We start from the raw sequence: 17,608 nt of genomic DNA, 5'->3' as shown, positions 1-17,608 counted from the left end.
ATGTTGCTATGAAAATCATGAATAGATATCTCCCCTTTTTACTTTTTATAATTTTCCAAAATATCTTTTAAAAACAATGGAATTACTGGATGGAAAGATGTGGCTGGGGCGAGGGGGGGGGGGGAGGGAGGAAGAAAGAGAGGAGAGGTGTTGACTTTTATTGCATACCACTCAATTGCCAGTAAGCATAGTTTCATTTTTTGTATTTGTATCCCCAGCACCTAGCAAAATGTTTTGCACATAGTAAGTACTTAATAAATGCTTGTTGATGGATAGCTCTCCCAAAAGATTTTTTAACTTTGCAATTCCAATAGCAATGAATGTTTATAACTGTTTCTTCACAAGTAACAGGCAGTATTTTGCCAATTTAAATGGGGGTGAAGTAGTACCTTGAAATTGACTTAATTTGCAACTCTTTGATTACTAGAAAGTTATAATTAATTCTTGTGAAGCAAGGACTAAACTCTTTTCAAATTAAGCCTGGACTCACATTTAACAGGGATCTTAAAAGAAATTATCTTGTTCTCATGTTCTCTTTCTCTCTGTCTCTCTCCCTCTCTCTTCCCCTCTACCATGCTCATTTATTTTTTCTCTGCCCTATATTAGATTAAGAAATCACATCAACTGAGTAAACAGACAGATTTTCAGTTGATTCTCCTTTTTGTTTAACCATACACAATATGCCTTGTCCATAAAAACTCAAGAGAATTACTACCCCTTCACTTTTTTTTTTCTATTGCATTATCTTACACAAAATTGTGGGTCTACTGCTTTTTACATATTATGTTGCAGAGTTTTTTAAAAATCTTATATCACAAGATCATAGAGTTAGAATTGAAAGCTGGTCCAGAGGTCATGTAATTCAACTCCCTCATTTAACAATCAAGGAAACTGAAGCACAAAGAAATGAAGTGACTTCAACAAATCTGACTGATGAGAAGGAGCAGAGTGGGGGAATCAGATCTAGATTCTTGGACTAAACCCAGCATTCTCTCCAATGAACCACAAGTTATCCAATCTATCCCTTTACCTCCAAGTTGAATTTTTATCTAAACCATCCTAAATAACTGGCATGTAATCCTATTTTAATGATCACTTGGGGAGAAAATCCTCTCCCCTTCCCTAATTTTAATGTTTAAAGGCTCTTGTTACCTTACCAACTATTATTTGTTAACTACAAATTAAACAATATCCTATTTGGATTCATGAAAGGGCCAAAGGAAGTGCTCCTTCATTCTCCTTTGGAGGAAAAAGCCCTCATGTCTAAGGCAGAAGCTGAACTTATAACTCTATAGGGACATCAATCAGTCTCCAGGGATGTCAGCCTAGCTGAAATTCTACATCAAAACAAGACTCAATAAGCGTTTACGGTCATGGGTTATGAATATAAATGAAAAAGGGAAAAGGGGCATATAGTCTATTTGTATTCAAGGCATTGGAATAGAAACCCAGGGGAATCTATCACCAAAATGAAAATCCTAATAGTTTTGAGGCACTGAAACCTTGACATTTTTACTAACGTTCTACATAGCAATGCAAATTTCCTGATATCAAACCATCAAAATGAAAAATATATATATGTGTGTAATGAAAATGGAAGAGTGCCATTTTTCTTTTTATATGGGTAACTCTGTCAGCAGGAAATCATATGCTCTGGCTTCCAGACAGATTATGTTGCTGTCTTCCTGGATTCTAAACAATTTTAGGACAAATCCTTATTTTATCTGTTATTCAAGTTATTGGTTATTTCAGAGACAGAGGGAGACATGAAAGTTTCCCTAGTGGCAAATGTAGATGTATGAAAGGGAAGGCCAAGGAACTATTCCTAGAAATAGCATTCTATGAACATTTTCCCAAGATTTAGATTACCTTGGTTTTTAAGAACTGGGATCTCAGGTCTTTATGTTGTTCAACTTCACTCCAGACATCATTGTAGAAGGCCACAGAATATTGGCGACGATAATGGGGACTGAAGTTTTTGATAGCGGCTTCAGTTTTGCCTGAGGTGGGGGGAGAGGTAAAAAGAAAAATTATAATCCTTATAACATCATCCAGGGCTTCTAGCATAGACAAGGTCATATAGGTCAAGTAATAAATTATAAAGTAACCCTCCCTTCTTCCTTCCCAGCTACCTGTCAGATGCACCTGAAGTTAAAAGGTAAGATGTGAAGTTTCTTCCTAGACTTAGCCAGGAAGAACTTAAAAAGTACCTGCCCAATGACATTTTCTAAGTTGATCTGACTACAGATGGAAGTCTGGATATATATATATATATATATATATATATATAATATATATATATATATATATGTGAGTGTGTGTGTGTGTGTGTGTGTGTGTGTGTGTGTGTGTGTGTATTTTGCTGAGACAATTAGGTTAAGTGACTTGTCCAGGGTCACACATCCAGGAAGTGTTAAGTTTCTGAGACCTGATTTGAACTCAGGTCTTCCTGACTTCAGGGCTCTATCCCCTGCACCATCTAGCTAATCCTTGGATATATTTTTTAAATCATTCACCAATCAATTAACAATCATTTATTCAGCACCTATTATAAGTTTAGCACAGAACTAACTATGGTGGGACATGAGGTCTTTCCCTTCAAAGTTCAGTTGTTCAGTCATTTTTCAGTCGTGCCTAATTTTTCAGGATCCCCTTTGGGGTTTTCTTGGCAAAGATCCTGGAGTGGTTTTTGCCATTTCTTTCTCTACTTCGTTTTACAGATGAAGAAACTGAGGCAAAAAGGAATAAGTGACTTGCCCAGAGTCACACAGCTAGAAAGTATCTGAGGTTGGGATTCGAACTCATGGAGATAAGTTTTCCTGACTACAGGTCCCATGCTACCACTTAGTTACCCTTTTTAATCTAAGAAGAAACACATATAAAACAACTTTCTATTAATCAAAGTTTGCCTGGTGACCTATTTTAACCACCTAGAGAGAAAAAATATTTAAGGAATTCAATCATTGATTATCATTTTTTAAGTTTAGGAAAAGTAAGATAAAATTATAATATTACCAGTATAGTAAGTTATGGATCTAACAATAATACCCAGCATTCATATATTGCTTTAAAATTTATAAATCTATATATACATTATATAAATAATATAGACACATATAACAAATATATCGTATAATATATATTCTCTCATTTGATCCTTACAACAACTCTGTGAAATATGTGCTATCATTAACTCCTTATTACAGATGAAGAAACTGAGGCTGAGAAGTTATATGTCTTACCCAAGGTCACCAAACTAATGACTGAGGCAGAATGACCTCAAGTCTTGTGACTTGACCAAAAACAAAACACTGACCAATTTCCATTAACAAGCAGGAATGTCCAAGTACCCCAAGAAGAGCAGTGAACCTCTCTTACCTTGATCACTGGGCCCTGCTTCCAGACAGTCTATCTTCCCTACCCACCCCCCAAGTTGTGATCTGAGAAATCAGCCTTTGCAAACATGAGACCTGGAAATTAACTGCTTCAAGTGCTGAAGACATGGAAAGGAAAGTCTCATCACCAAAATCCTTGGCACTATGAAATGGTTTAATATCAAAAATGGATATGGTTTTATTGGTGGAAATATTTTAAAATATGCATTTCCATCTGCTTTGCTATTGCACACTAAGGAACATGAGGCATTTGGATGATGCTGTATAAAACCTCCTCTATATATGTCTTTCCCTATTAGAATATGAGTGCTTCGAGAACCATTTGTTTCCTCAGAGTTTGATACAATGACTTACACATAGTAAATGCTAAAAAAAAATTTTTTTTCATTTATTCACTTATCAATGTGGGTGATAGAGTGAAAAGACATAGTTTGAATCCTGACTTAACATCTACTATCATTATGACTTTGGACAAGTCATTTAACCAATCTGAAACTTAATTTTCTCATCTGTAAAATAGAACCCATCTCATACCATTGTTGTCAAGATCAAATGAGATGATATATGCAGAGAATTGCATCCATATTAGCAATAATAATTCTCTAAGTCACAGGATTGCTTTTAGCACTCTAAAGCAACAGAAAATGAGTTGCTATTATTGAAGTTATGGTGAAGTTATATATTTCATAATGATGGGGGAGAAGGAGAAGATTCAGAGGAAAACATTGGACTTGGAGTCAGAAAAGACCTAAATTTGTCTCTCCCCTTTTGGCCCTTATTACCAATTGCAAGCAATTATTAAATGTTTGGTTCTGTGTATCAGGAAATAGCTAGGTACCTGGGATAAAAAAAGAAAAGTGATTTAGCTTCTACCCTCAAGGAGTTTACATTTTCTTGTCTGGATGAACTGGGCCAGATTATGAATCCTTTCAAGTTCAGTTGGAAGGCCAACTGATTATTTTATAAGGAACTCACATAGCTCACAAGGTAGTCAGAAAAAGCCACACAAGGACAGTCTTCCAGTCTCTCTTAAGAACTTTAGGACCGTATGACATGAGAGACACTGGCACAGGACCACCCAGCATGGGGTGCCCTCCTCAGAGGTGCTGGGCTCTATGAGCAAAGCAGAATTAGCTCAGAAAAAGCGTGAGATGTGCAAAGCTACAGAAGCCACCCCAAATGTTCAAAGGGACACGTCCAAACTGTGGCAGAGCATTCCAAGCTCTGACTGATCAGCCACAGGTCACACTGTAACCCAACTCTAACATAGTGATGTCATTTTGATTGTCTTTGAAACGAAGGATGACAACAACCAACCAGTTTCCTAGCCCATAAAATAGGCATTTAAAAATCAAGTTACTGACTTTATATAGATGTCATAAAAATTAAATTATATAAAGTACAGGAAAACTCTTTGGACATTATGAAGTGCCTTATAAATGTATTATTATTTTAATCCTATGGTACTTATTCCTTCACATTTCAAGCATAACAGGCACTATGCAAAAATATAAAGCTTTGAATAGAGAGTCAGGAAGCCTGAAAGCTCAAGCTTTGTCATAAAATATCTGTGTGAACTCCCATAAACCGCTTTCCTTCTCTGGGCATCAATTCCCTCATCTATGAAATGGGAATTATAATCCCCATAGCATCTATCTCACAGTCATTATCATAATACTCAGAAGAAAACTAGTATACAAAAGAAGTACTTTGCAAACTTTAAAATGATATGTAAATGTAGTTATTATTATCTCAGCTCAAGCTCTTGGGTGTGCAAACAAGTAAATAAGACCCTCTCCCTGAACAGTGGGGTTAGAAAACTAATGAGACTGTGCATAAGGGGATGGTGAAGCGGTTGCTGCCTTGAAATTCTTTGTAATATAATTTTTTTTAAAGATACTTTCTTTCATGAGAACTTGATTTCATCAGCCTAATCTTTGAAGAGGCTCAAACCAAACCTACTGTGCCAACAGACCTTTTGTTTCCAGATTACACACAGCAGTCAGGGGACAAAGGGATGGAGTTTAACATGCCAGTGAGATCCTGTTGGAGTTCCCGAAACAAACACCGTGTTCTAATACTGTACAAAGACAGAGTAAATTGAACAACTCTCCAGGCTAGCAGATAACATAATAAGAATCACAAGACTTAAATTTATGAGTCAGCTTTGGGGACTTGCAAAACCCCCAGTGAAAGAGAGTTCTTAGTCCATAAATATCCCCAATATAAGTAATTCTTAATTTGCACATGGGCAATTAGGCCTTGGGCTATTTATGAGAGAGAAGAGGATTCTGGCTTATTCCCTCAACAAAATGCTATTTACTTCTCCTATTTGTGATAGGGGTTAATAATGATTACTTATAAGGCATATTAAGATCCACTAATAATAGGTTCCCTAGAAATCCAAATAAAAGCTCCTATAATTTTGCTCGACCCAGCTTTTATTTGCTCTGCAGATTTACAGTATTGCTATTAGTCAGTATTTGCATAATACTTTTTACAGACTCAACAGCTTTATCATCATTTAATTGGCCAGTGTTTTTTATTGGCTTTTAGATTGTGCAGAGGCAATAACATTCTCTCACCATTTGAGTGATTCTCCTGAAAGAAAATGAGAATAAGAATCTTCCTGGAGCACGCCCAAGAATGAGAATGAATCACACTTCAGAAATAGAGAAACGAGTACCAAGATTTGCACTGTTTGTGCCTTCTGAGGTCCAGGCAACTGTTTTGTCTACCCCAAGAGAAGCCTGCAGGTGTTTGATGTGGCTTCTAAGATGTTTGCAAACATTTAGGATGAAAGACTATTCTGTTTTGTAGAGACTAGAATTCTGATGAGGAACTTGATTTCCTGTACCTATTATACTTAGTCAGGAATGGTTGACTAAGGGGAGGTGGGGCTGTTGGTTTAATTGTTCTGGTTTTTTCCATCCACGTGACAAAAGAATCCAGAAACAGGATTACTGCATGGAGTAACCATCACCTCACCAAACAATAAGTAGGAGGTCAGAATTGCATAATGTGATTAGCCCAACAATTGGCTACAATACATGAATGAAAAAGGTTTTACAAGGAGGCAAGGAATCACAGGTGGAAAGGTAAAAGAGTCCTGGAACTCAATGAAACTCAAACCTGCTCTGATGCTTACTACTTATGTGACTTGGATAACTTTCATAATTTCTCTGGGCCTCAGTTTCTTCATCTGTAAAATGAGGAAGTTTGGACTATATGATCTCTGGGGAGTCTTCCAGCCGTAGAGGTTTGATTCAGGGGAAGGGAATTTCCCCAATGTATGGAAATCTGGGAATAAACCTACCTCTGAAGCTAAGTGGTATTCTAAACACTGGGCCTAGAGTCAGAAAGTCATTAAATCATTTTTTTCCCCCAGTAATGTCTGACTCTCTGTGATCCCATTTGAGGTTTTCTTGGCAAAAACACCAGAGTAATTTGCTATTTCCTTCTCCAGTCCATTTTACAGATGAGGAAACGGAGACAAACAGAATTCAATGACTTGCTCAGGGTCACACAGGTAGAAAGTGTCTTAGGCTACCATTTGAACTCAGGAAAATGAATCTTCCTTATTTCAGATTCAGCACTCTATCCACTGTGCTACCTAGCTGTCTTTCAGATTTAGGACTGAGTTCAACTATAACCTCAGAAACACTACTTGAGTGTCACATTACTTCTGTTTGCCTCAGTTTCCTCAATTACAAAATGAATTTAATAATAGTATCTGGCATTTCCCAGACTGTTTTGTAAGGATCAGATGAGATAATATTTGTAAAGCACTTAGCAAAGTGCCTAGCACTTAATACATATAAATATTTATTTCCTTCCTTTCCTTTCTTCCCAGGGCAGGAATAATCATAAGGTAATGAGTTTCAGATGTGCTGTACCTAGTACTAGGATAGAATTATTTGTCAGGTTATATGATCTGGCTAAGGCTAGACAGAAAGATTTACTGGGAAAAGAGAAAATGGAGAAACTAGTTCATAGAGATTTCAATGAAGGCAAAGAACAGCTCCATTTTGGATTTTCAGATCAAAGCAAGAAAAAGCAGTACTTTCAGGCTAGAACAGAGGAAACTGGGACCCAGAAAACTTTGTTTACTTAGAGACATCATTGTTCTAGCTTGATCTAAGCTATAATCTTTATATAAGTGTGAAATTTTTGAGGAAGGACCAAAAAAAAAATTGGCCAGATTTTTTGGGAGGGAGATCATCACCAATTAGCCTGTTAAAAGGCTGGTTAAAAAGTTAAAATTGCATTAACTCAGTTTAGGTAAAGGAGGAGAACTATAACTGTAATTTACCTACTCCACGTAGAGTGGGTATCATCCCCGATTCCTTTTCACTAATAGGATTGAGAGTACTTTATCTAAAATAATTTATTCAAACCCCTTAATTTCACTGATAAAGACACTGAGGATCTGAATTGGAAAGCTACTTGAATAAGGTCATATAGAAAGTAGAAGAGCCACATTTAAATCCACATCTTCTAAGTCAATCAACTAATATTAATTCATTGAACATTTCTCAAGTATCAGGTGCTGCTTGCTATCTTAGAGCCAACTAAATGGTACAATGGATAGAATACTGAACCTGAATTCAGAAACACCTCAACTCTAATTCAGGCTCAGACACTAACTAGCTAATGTGTCTGGGCAAGTCACCTAACCTCTGCCTGTCTTAGTTTACTCATCTATAAAATGGGAATAATAGTAGCCCCTACTTCCCAAGGTTGTAAGGATCAAATGAAAAACATTTATAAAGTAGCGAGCACAATGCCTGGTACATATGCTTAATAATGCTTGTTTCCTTTCCTTCTGAGCACTAAGGATACAAAGAAAAAGTAAAAAGAGTTCCTTCCAATGGGAAGGGAAGGAATAAAGGAAGAAAAAAAATGAAACTCAAAATTTTACAAAAGTGAATTTGAATAAAAGCAAGATTATATTATCACATTATTATGTGATCATTAGTTCTCAGTAAGGTGGTGATCCAAGACAATTCCATTAGACTTGAATTGAAAAATGCCATCTGCATCCCAAAGAGAGAAGTATGGAGATTTAATGTGGATACAGTATTTTCACTGTTTGCTTTTTCTTTCTCATGGCTTTTTCCTGTTTGGTCTGATTTTTCTTGAACAACATGACCAAAAAAAAGATATGTTTATATGTAAAACCTATATCATATTGCTTTCTGTCTTAGGGAGGGGAGAGGTAAGGGAGGGAAAAATTTTAGAACACAAAATCTTATAAAAATCAATGTTGAAAACTATCTTTACATATATTTGGAAAAATAAAATACTATTGAGGAAAAAAAGTGAATGTTGAAAATTCCCTTTACATGTAATTGGAAAAAAACTAAATACTATTAAAGTGGGGAAAATTTTTTTAAAGAATTGAGAAAAAAAGTTCTTTTCTGTCCCCTTCTAAAGGGGAGACCTTAGATGCATCTTTTTTATATTCAAAAAGAACAATAACAGCTAATATTTCTTTGACAATTTAACTAGATTTACAAAGAACTTCATGTTAACTTTTTTAGCATTTATTCAACAAGTCAAGCCAATCAGCATTTATTAAGCAATTAAAATGTTCTAGGCACTGTACTAAGGCTAGGGATATCTATTCAACTGATTGATTGACTTAAAAGCAAAACATATACTCCATGTCCTCTCAAAGAGTTTTTTTGGCAGCCTAAATGGGAGAAATGGGAATGTAAACACTAGGTAAGGATAATCAGGTCCCAATAAGTCCCAAAAGTCTTCATTTTGAGCTATAAAAGAACTGCACTAACACTTTTGTGACACATTGTATACAAAAAAGAATGAAAGATACTTTGAACAGAGAAAGTATTGGAAGTTGTTGTAGGGACTGAGAAGGGTCTACTGGAGTAGACAGAATTTGAGTTTTAACAACAGACATCTATTTGTACAGAGGTAGGTGGGCAGGAAATACTCAATTTAATTAGAGAGAGTTCCCGTCTTTGGAGAAGACTAGTTTTTTGGGGTAGTTTTAATGTTGTCCTACTGAAGAAATAATAACCGTAATTTAGATGGATAATCTATAGGGCTTTTCCAAGACAGAGAGCTGAACTGTCTTTGAGAAATTGCAAAGCTCATTGTCTATGGTAGGCAATAATCAGGCATATACATCTTGCAAGGGAAGAAACCAATGAGATGGAATAGTTAAATTAGCAAGGAAGACTTCCCAGCTTACAGAACAGAGACAGAATTGCAAGTCACTGAGACCTGGGAATATTGACGAATGGCAGTCCCCTCATATGGAGGAAGCTAGAACAGGAAGGTTTCTCTGTTTCATGCATGACATGGTATTTGGTAGCCTAGCTCTCCATCCCTGTAAACTCTCATATATACATGCAGGTATTTTTACCACCTCCCAACCTGGTCCCCATGAAGAAAATGGGAGCCTAGAAAAGTTCTTGGTGATCCATTTAACCAACCCCAACCCCAAATTGTCAACATATATCCTTGTTCTGTTATTAACAGTTGTATTTTTCTAAGCTAAATAAATCTATTTATTCTTTGCTTGCATAGGGTCAATCACTTCTAATTACTAGGAAACTTCACCATTCTACAACATTGGATCAATCTGATATTTACATCTCATCAGTATCCCTCTGGCTGAAGAAAGGTCTAGGGGCTCCAGGGCTCCTAACAAAGGAGCTCAGCACAATCTCCTCCCCATTTCCCATAAACTGTACTGGTTTTGGAATTCTTTGAATTTCTCCATATTGCCCTCTTCTCCAGCCTCCCTCACCTTTGCTTTTCATCTTCCTTTTATGTGTTGTTTCCTCAATTTGATTTTAAATTCCTCAAAGGCAAGGACTTGCCTTCAAAAAACAGCAACAACCACCACCTTGTATTTATATCCCCAGTACTTAGCACAGCTCCTAGCACATAGAAGGGGTTTAATGAATGTTTGTTGACTTATTATCCAATGGTAGAGGTCAACTATTCATTAACAGTGATATATCAAACCATCATCCTGACCTGGAACTTTTGTGCATATATTGATGTTTCCTGAAGATATTCCCTCATAGTCTAAATAAACTTCATGAGCCCCAAAACAGAACATCCACCTGGACATATCAAGTTTCTCCCAGTGGCCCCTTTCAAAATCAAAATTATGAATTGGTGTGAATCAATCATTAATCATTATTCAATGGCCATTCATGTTGTGTCAATTGGGCAACAAATATATAGTATAGACAAGGAAATATTATCTACAACAGAACAAAATTCCAAGTAGAACAAAGGAAATTTTGCATGATGTCAAATAAAGGTCCAAGTCAAGGAGGCAACAAACATTTTAAATGCCTGGCCAACCCTAACACATTATGTCAGCATACCGAGGAAGTGCTTGAAATGCTATAAAATTTAGTTATTAAAAGTAGGAGACCATTTGCCCACCAAATAAAGATTTTCACCTATATTCTTCAACTTCCCTTCTGCCATCCAAAAGATAGGCTTACAAAATGGAATCAAATATTCTCAGTCAGTCAGCATAAAAAGAAGAAAAAGACAAAAATGGTCTTTCAATATTCTCTCTTTCCTCTGTGTAACTTATATTGAACCAAAGTGAAAAGCAAAAATCATTTTGAGAAAAAGCAAAACTTCTATACCTTTGTCAGAGCTTCCACTAATTAGCACAATAAACTCCCCCTCAAACAAAGATGATAAGGACCTTAAAATCAAGACCTAGAAGTCTTGAACAATACGATTTCTAATCACACAGTGCCCTAATCAAAGGCCTTCAGGTGGGAAAAGACCTTTAGTAATGAGGAGATTAAACGAAGTATTCAGGGAAAGACAATAAGCAAAGGGAGGGGACATAACCCAGAATATAGGGAGACCAAGAAGAGCCTATACTGCAACATTTTCTGTAGAGCCAGTTCTGTACTGTTCCCCTCACAAGAGGTTTTCTTCATTCTATATAACCCATTCCAACAATTCCATGATTATAATGGCTCTGATATTCATGTTTACATGCATTTCAAGAATATAGTATTAGTTGTATGGGTTGTTGTTTAATTGAGTACTCGATCTTATTCTTCATGACCTCATTGGGAGTTTTCTTAGCAAAAATAATGGAATGGTTTGCCATTTTCTTCTCCAGTTCATTTTACAGATGGGAAAACTGAGGTAAACAGGGTTAAATGACTTGTCCTGGGTCACACAGAGTTAGGAAGTATCTGAGATTGAATTTGAAATCAGGTCCTCTTCATTCCAGGCTCATACCAAGTATGTAGCAGGTACCCAATTTATATAGCCTGGACTGAAACCAAATAAATAATGTGGTGTTCTTTTCTTTAAAATAATAAGGGTTCTCTCTGGGAGAAAGCAGGTTTCTTGGGGAGGTTTTCTGGAGGCAGCCTTAGTTTCAGTTAAAAGTAATAATCACCCAAATGCAGCCAGGTGCTAAAAGTTCAGATCTTTTATTGTGTCCTTCAATATAACCGGTTAGCTTTCTTAGAGGCCCCTCTCTCTCTTCTTGGTTCTAAGAGCTCTTGCAGCTTTGTCCTTTGCCTCTGCTTTCTTCTGCCTCCAACCAGTACCAAGGTAAAAGTTGTAATGAATCTTTCTTGCCTCTGAGAGAGGGCTTCTGGCTGAACTCACTTGATGCTCCCCTCTCAATCTAAATTCAGCTGAACTCCCCGAGAGAACCTCTGTCTGCTTTTTATATATGATCTCCTTTGAGAGAGTGGGATTATGGGTTTCTCCCAGAGTGCTCTCTGGCCCTAAGAGCTTCAAGGGAGGTGGGAATTTGCATAACTCATACTAAACTCTGAAATCTCCCATACTTGGGAACTCCAATGAGTACTTAAATACTTCTTGCTTATATGAGCTCTCTAAAGGTGTGAACACAAGCATTGTATCAATTCCATTGAGTTAACATTAGGATTCTAACTTCTCCCTTGAATTATCACCTTGTTTCAAGTTAACACTAGGATTCCAACAAAATAAGACATTAAAATCAATAAAAGTGAGGATTCTTTTATGCCAGATTCAAGAAGGTAACCCATTAGAAACTCACATGATGAAAAGAACAATGACTTTGAATAATGGCTTTGCTTCTTATTGTAACTTCGGGCAAGTCACTAAATCTATCTAGTCTCCAGTTTCCTCACATCTATAATGAAAAGATTGGATCAAATGATTCCTAAATTCCCTTTTATTTCTGGATCAAAGAAAATAACCAGTCTAAGCCATTTGGTTTTGCACAAATCTTTAATGAATTTTTATTGAAATGAATTTTTAGGATCTATAACATTTCTTCATTCTTTTCCAAATTTAGTAGAATTTAATTCCTCTTTCCCAGCCCCTTCCCTGCACACCCCTCCACTGTTTGCCCCAGTCAGAGCCAAGTCCATACTTGGCTTGTTTGAAAAGACTGAAACGCAAGCACTGAAAAATGATGTGTGTTTTAAAACTAGATACTCTCACATTTTTTCTCCCCCCAAAACAATGAGAACATATCAAATCTGACTAATTTGATTAGGAAGCTATTCAAGGACAAAGAAACAAGAAGAGGCAAAGTTAACATTCTGACTCTGAAAACATAAGTAAGTTCAACACAGATGGAGATTTCCCTTCCATTGGGGCTTACATCACTCTTCAGAATAATTTCAGCTAAAGCTACAAAAATCCCCTTTAATAGCTATCTTTCACCAAAAAAAAAAAAAAAAAGACAAGCTCATCCTTAAAACAAGAGATGAGATGTTTTTGGCCTTATTTTAAATACTAGGAACCACTTCTATTTAAGATTAAGGCACAATCTGTCTAATAAAAAATATCTTCTGATTAACTTCAAATGTCTCACCATGCCATTTCCGGGAACCCTAGATTCCCAAAGCCAGCACAAACTGACAGGTCCAGCTACATTGGACAGGCTTAGAATCAAAGTCCAGCGATGTTCTAGCTGTGTTCCTGACTGCTCAAAGCTTGCTATCTCACTAACTTCAATGACTATCAGGAGAGAGACAGAGCGAGAGACAGAGAGAGAGAGAGAGACAGAGAGAGAGAGAGAGAGAGAGAGAGAGAGAGAGAGAGAGAGAGAGAGAGAGAGAGAGAGAAAAGGAAGGAGGGAGAGATAGAGTAAGAATGCCTTCCCCACAGCAACTCTAGAAGGTGGTAGTGATCTTTGCCGTTCTACTGAGCTGCCATATGGATGAAAGCATGGATACTTGATGCATTAAAATTAATGGAAACAAGTTTCCTTCTAAAACTGTGGGTCACAACTCCATATGGGGGTCACAAAACTGAATATGAGGGTTGTGAAGTTATGATTATCAGCAAATGTTTGATTTGTATGCCTATTTTATATCCCTATAGCCAGAGTCATGAATGGAAAAAAATTTAAGAAGTTCTGGTATAACAAGATTATGTGATGATCCACTATGATAGATTTAGTTCTTCTCAGCGATACAATTATCCAAAACAATTCCATAGACTTGGGGTGGAAAAAGCTATCCACAGGAAAGAACTATGAAGACTGAATGCAGTTTGAAGAATACTATTTTGAGGAGTTTTTTTTTGTTGTTTTTTTCTTTCCCATAGTTTTTCCCTTTTGTTCTTATTTGTCTTTCTCAACATGACTATTATGGAAATATGTTAAAATTTTGCATATATATGATCCATATAAGATTTCTTGCTGTCTTAGGGAGAGGGAAAGTTTAAGAGGGAGAGAGAAAAAAAATTGGAACTTAGAATCTTACAAAAATGAATATTGAAAATTATTTTTGCATGTAATTGGAAAAATAAAATACTATTAAAATGGGGTTGGGGGATAAGAAGCAGCAGTCTTAATATAGTGGATAGAGAGCAGGACCTGAAGTCCAGCCAGAAAGATCTATTTTCAAATGTCACTTCTGAAATTTACAAATTGTGACATTAAATCTTTTCCACTCTGTTTCACCAATTACAAAATAGTAATACCTGTACTACTTACTTCATAGGCTTGTCTGACTCTCAAATGAGACAGTATGTGTAAAGTACTACATAAGTGTTAATTATTATACCAAAGAAAGCTGTGACACTGTCTTCGGGAAAGGAGGGAGTCCTCTGGCTCTCATTCTTAATGCTTTTATTTAATTTTAAATTCTATTCCCTCAAAGTCTAACCCTTCAAACATAACAAGATCAGGCTCAAAGGCCAAGTCGAGGATTTTTCATACTGCTAGTTTATAAAAATAGATGGAAAATTGCTTGGAAAATTGTTTATCAAAATCCACCCTCCTCTTCTTTTTGCCAGTCTGAAAATGTGGGAAGTATTTGGGAATTAAGATAAGAGTGATCCAAAGTCTAGAGAACATGACAGATTTGTATATTTTCTCATTCTTGGATATCCTTTTTATCCTCCTAGGTATCCAGCATTTCCAGGATGTTTTAAAACATGGTTAATCACCCTCCGTTTCATTGGCTTCCTTCAAGTCTCCAAAACAAAGTGTAGCTGGACTCCTCTGGTATGACATCATCCCTAATGCAGCTGATTTAAAGTTGTAGGTTCTAATCTTAGCTTTGTCCCCATTGTGCTCTGTTCTGTGACCCCGGAGAGAAAGGAATGCAAAGATTTAACCTTTCGTGGCCCCATTTTCATTTCTTATAGAAGGGGAAAAACATGAACCAACTTCAAGAGTTATTGGGAGCAAAACAACACAAATGATTGTGAAGCTCTGCAAAATTAAATTGCAGAGGCTGTTTTATGAGACTGAGCAAGGTGCTAAGACTTTCTTGTACTGTAATTTGTTTCATAACGTGCATGCTAATGCTTTTGGAAAGCCAGTCAAATAATAGGTTAAGCTCACTGCCCCCAAACAAAATAGAGCTTGTTTTTATTGAGGTCACTGGGATATAACTTGTCATTATTATTTCATAATCTTGTTTCTTTACTGTTTACTTCTCCTGGATATTTTGACTGTTTCATTATAAAATTGTGTCCCATGGGGATAGTTACCATCTAAGCAGCAATTGCCTAGGCTGGGAACCCACAGCAAAAGTGGCCCCAAGAAACAAAACAAATCTTGAGAACTGGCATTTGCATTAATTTTGTATTTATCTCTCTTTGTACAAATTGTATCTCTACCCATGGCTGCTATTTCTGCTAGCACGGCATAGTAAGGAGGTCACTTGGAGTGAGGAATATGTGTGTTCAAATATATGACCCAGAAAAAGACAGTTTTCTCACTTATAAAACTGTCCTTCAGTTTCCTTGTTTACAAATGAGGAGTTTGGTCTAGATGGACTTTTAAACCCTTTACTGCCCAAATGTATTATCCTAGGATTTCATTTTCTCCCCAAACACTTAACATTTGGTCTTGCACATTAACTACATTAAGGGTTGGACTATATAAATATGAGCAATTATAATCATCAACAATCCATGCTTTTCATTATCCAGGTTTTCGTTACTTTTTGTTTAGCATTCTGGTAAAGCCTGAGGATTCTTCAGAATAATGTTTTTAAGTTAAAAATATATAAAATTACAAAGTAAATCAATTATAGTGAAATATAATTAACAAAATACATTTTTTAAAAAACTAACTCATACTCCAACCATTCTGGAGAGCAATTTGGAACTATATCCAAAGGGTAATCAAACTGCCCATTCCATTTCAGCCAGAAATACCACTACAAGGAGAGCATAAAAATGAGGAAAGGACCTATATGCAGAAAAAATATTAATATCAGCTCTTTTTGCAGTGGCAAAAAAACTGCAAATTGAGGAGAAGCCCATTAATTGGGGAATGGCTGAACAAGCTATGATATATGGATGTAATGAAATACTATTGTGCAATAAGAAATGATAAACAGGTAGATTTCAGAAAAACCTGGACTAACATGAACTGATGCAAAGTGAACTGAGCAGAATCTGGAAAACATTGCATACAGTAATAGCAACATTATGTGATGATCAAGTATGACTTAGCTCTTCTCAGGGGTACAACAATCCAAGATTATTCATGATGGAAAATGCTACCCACACTCAGAGGAAGAGCTAATGGACTCTAAATGCAGATCAAATCATACTATTTTCACTTTTTTTCATGTCTTTTTCCTTTTGGTCTATTTATTCTTTCACAATATGACTAATATGGAAATATATTTTACATGATTGCACATATATAATGTACATTAAACTGTTTACTATTTTAAGAAGGGGAAGGAAAAAGGGAAAATATTTGGAACTCACAATTTTATAAAAATGTATATTAAAATGCCTTTACATATAAATGGGGAAAATACAATGCTTTTTAAAAAGTTCATGGATTCTAGGTTAAGAACTCCTGCTTTGTATCTTGTGTAGGTGTGGGTGTGTTTTCCATATGAAGTGCATGTTATAAATAGAAAGACAATGGGACCTGAATTAAAGAGGAGGAGAGTAAGCTGATTTGCTTTCAGGAAACTGCAAAATTCCTCCTAGAAATAAAAGTCCATCTTATAAACCAATATTCTACATCTTTTATTCTTTGTCTAGGAGTCCTAGAACTTTATAGTCTTTGAAGAATTAAAAATTAGTATAACAGGGACATCAATAGAAAATCACACCATTTGTGTGAGTAGGATGTAGCATTTAATTAAGGAACACTGAATAAGAACTGGAGTCATTTGGGAAAATATAAAAATATAAAAGAAGATGGATAGGTCACATGGCAGAAGTGAGATGTACTCCACTCATGTACTCCACTGTTTTGCTCATGATGTGAAAAGTCATTGAAAAAGAACCCCACAGCACAATGATTGTACTATTTAAGATGAACTTATGGAAAGCTAAGCTCAAGCTCTGCACAAGAGAAGCAGGTGTGAAGGGTTGCCATCTGTACCACTGGAGAAAACATCTACAAGACTCATTTGAGTTTCATGATTATAAGGGAATAAACAGTCCCTACTTATATCAAAGACTGTGCTGATTCAAAAAAGAATAAAAAATATTCTTGTCTAACTCTCTCCTTTTACACATGAGGAAACTAAGGGAAAGAGACAAAGTGAGATGATGATAGACACAGTGGCAAAGCCAGTATAAGAATGTCATAACTTTGTTCTATCACGTCTATAGAATTTTATATGGTGTATTTGATTTATTTAATATTTCCCCAATTACATTCAAAATAAAATTTGCATTTGTTTTTTAAATTTTTTAAATTCTAGATTCTCTCCCTTATCCCCACCCACAATTAATAAACCACATGTGAAGTT

The 17,608-nt window shown here is 36.0% G+C and overlaps 1 protein-coding gene across 1 annotated transcript in view; it reads right to left on the bottom strand.

Annotated features, from left to right (window-relative positions):
- Positions 1-17,608, bottom strand: part of NIBAN1 (niban apoptosis regulator 1) — a 210,474-nt gene that overhangs the window by 123,668 nt on the left and 69,198 nt on the right. The window contains exon 2 of the mRNA XM_051998784.1: positions 1,870-2,000. Coding sequence (XP_051854744.1) covers positions 1,870-2,000 — 131 coding nt within the window. The remainder of the gene's footprint in view (positions 1-1,869; positions 2,001-17,608) is intronic.

Source organism: Antechinus flavipes, chromosome 4 (assembly GCF_016432865.1).
Source record: "Antechinus flavipes isolate AdamAnt ecotype Samford, QLD, Australia chromosome 4, AdamAnt_v2, whole genome shotgun sequence".
NCBI lineage: Eukaryota > Metazoa > Chordata > Mammalia > Dasyuromorphia > Dasyuridae > Antechinus > Antechinus flavipes.
Note: the sequence above shows the minus strand (reverse complement) of the source record. Positions and strands in the feature narration are given on the sequence as shown.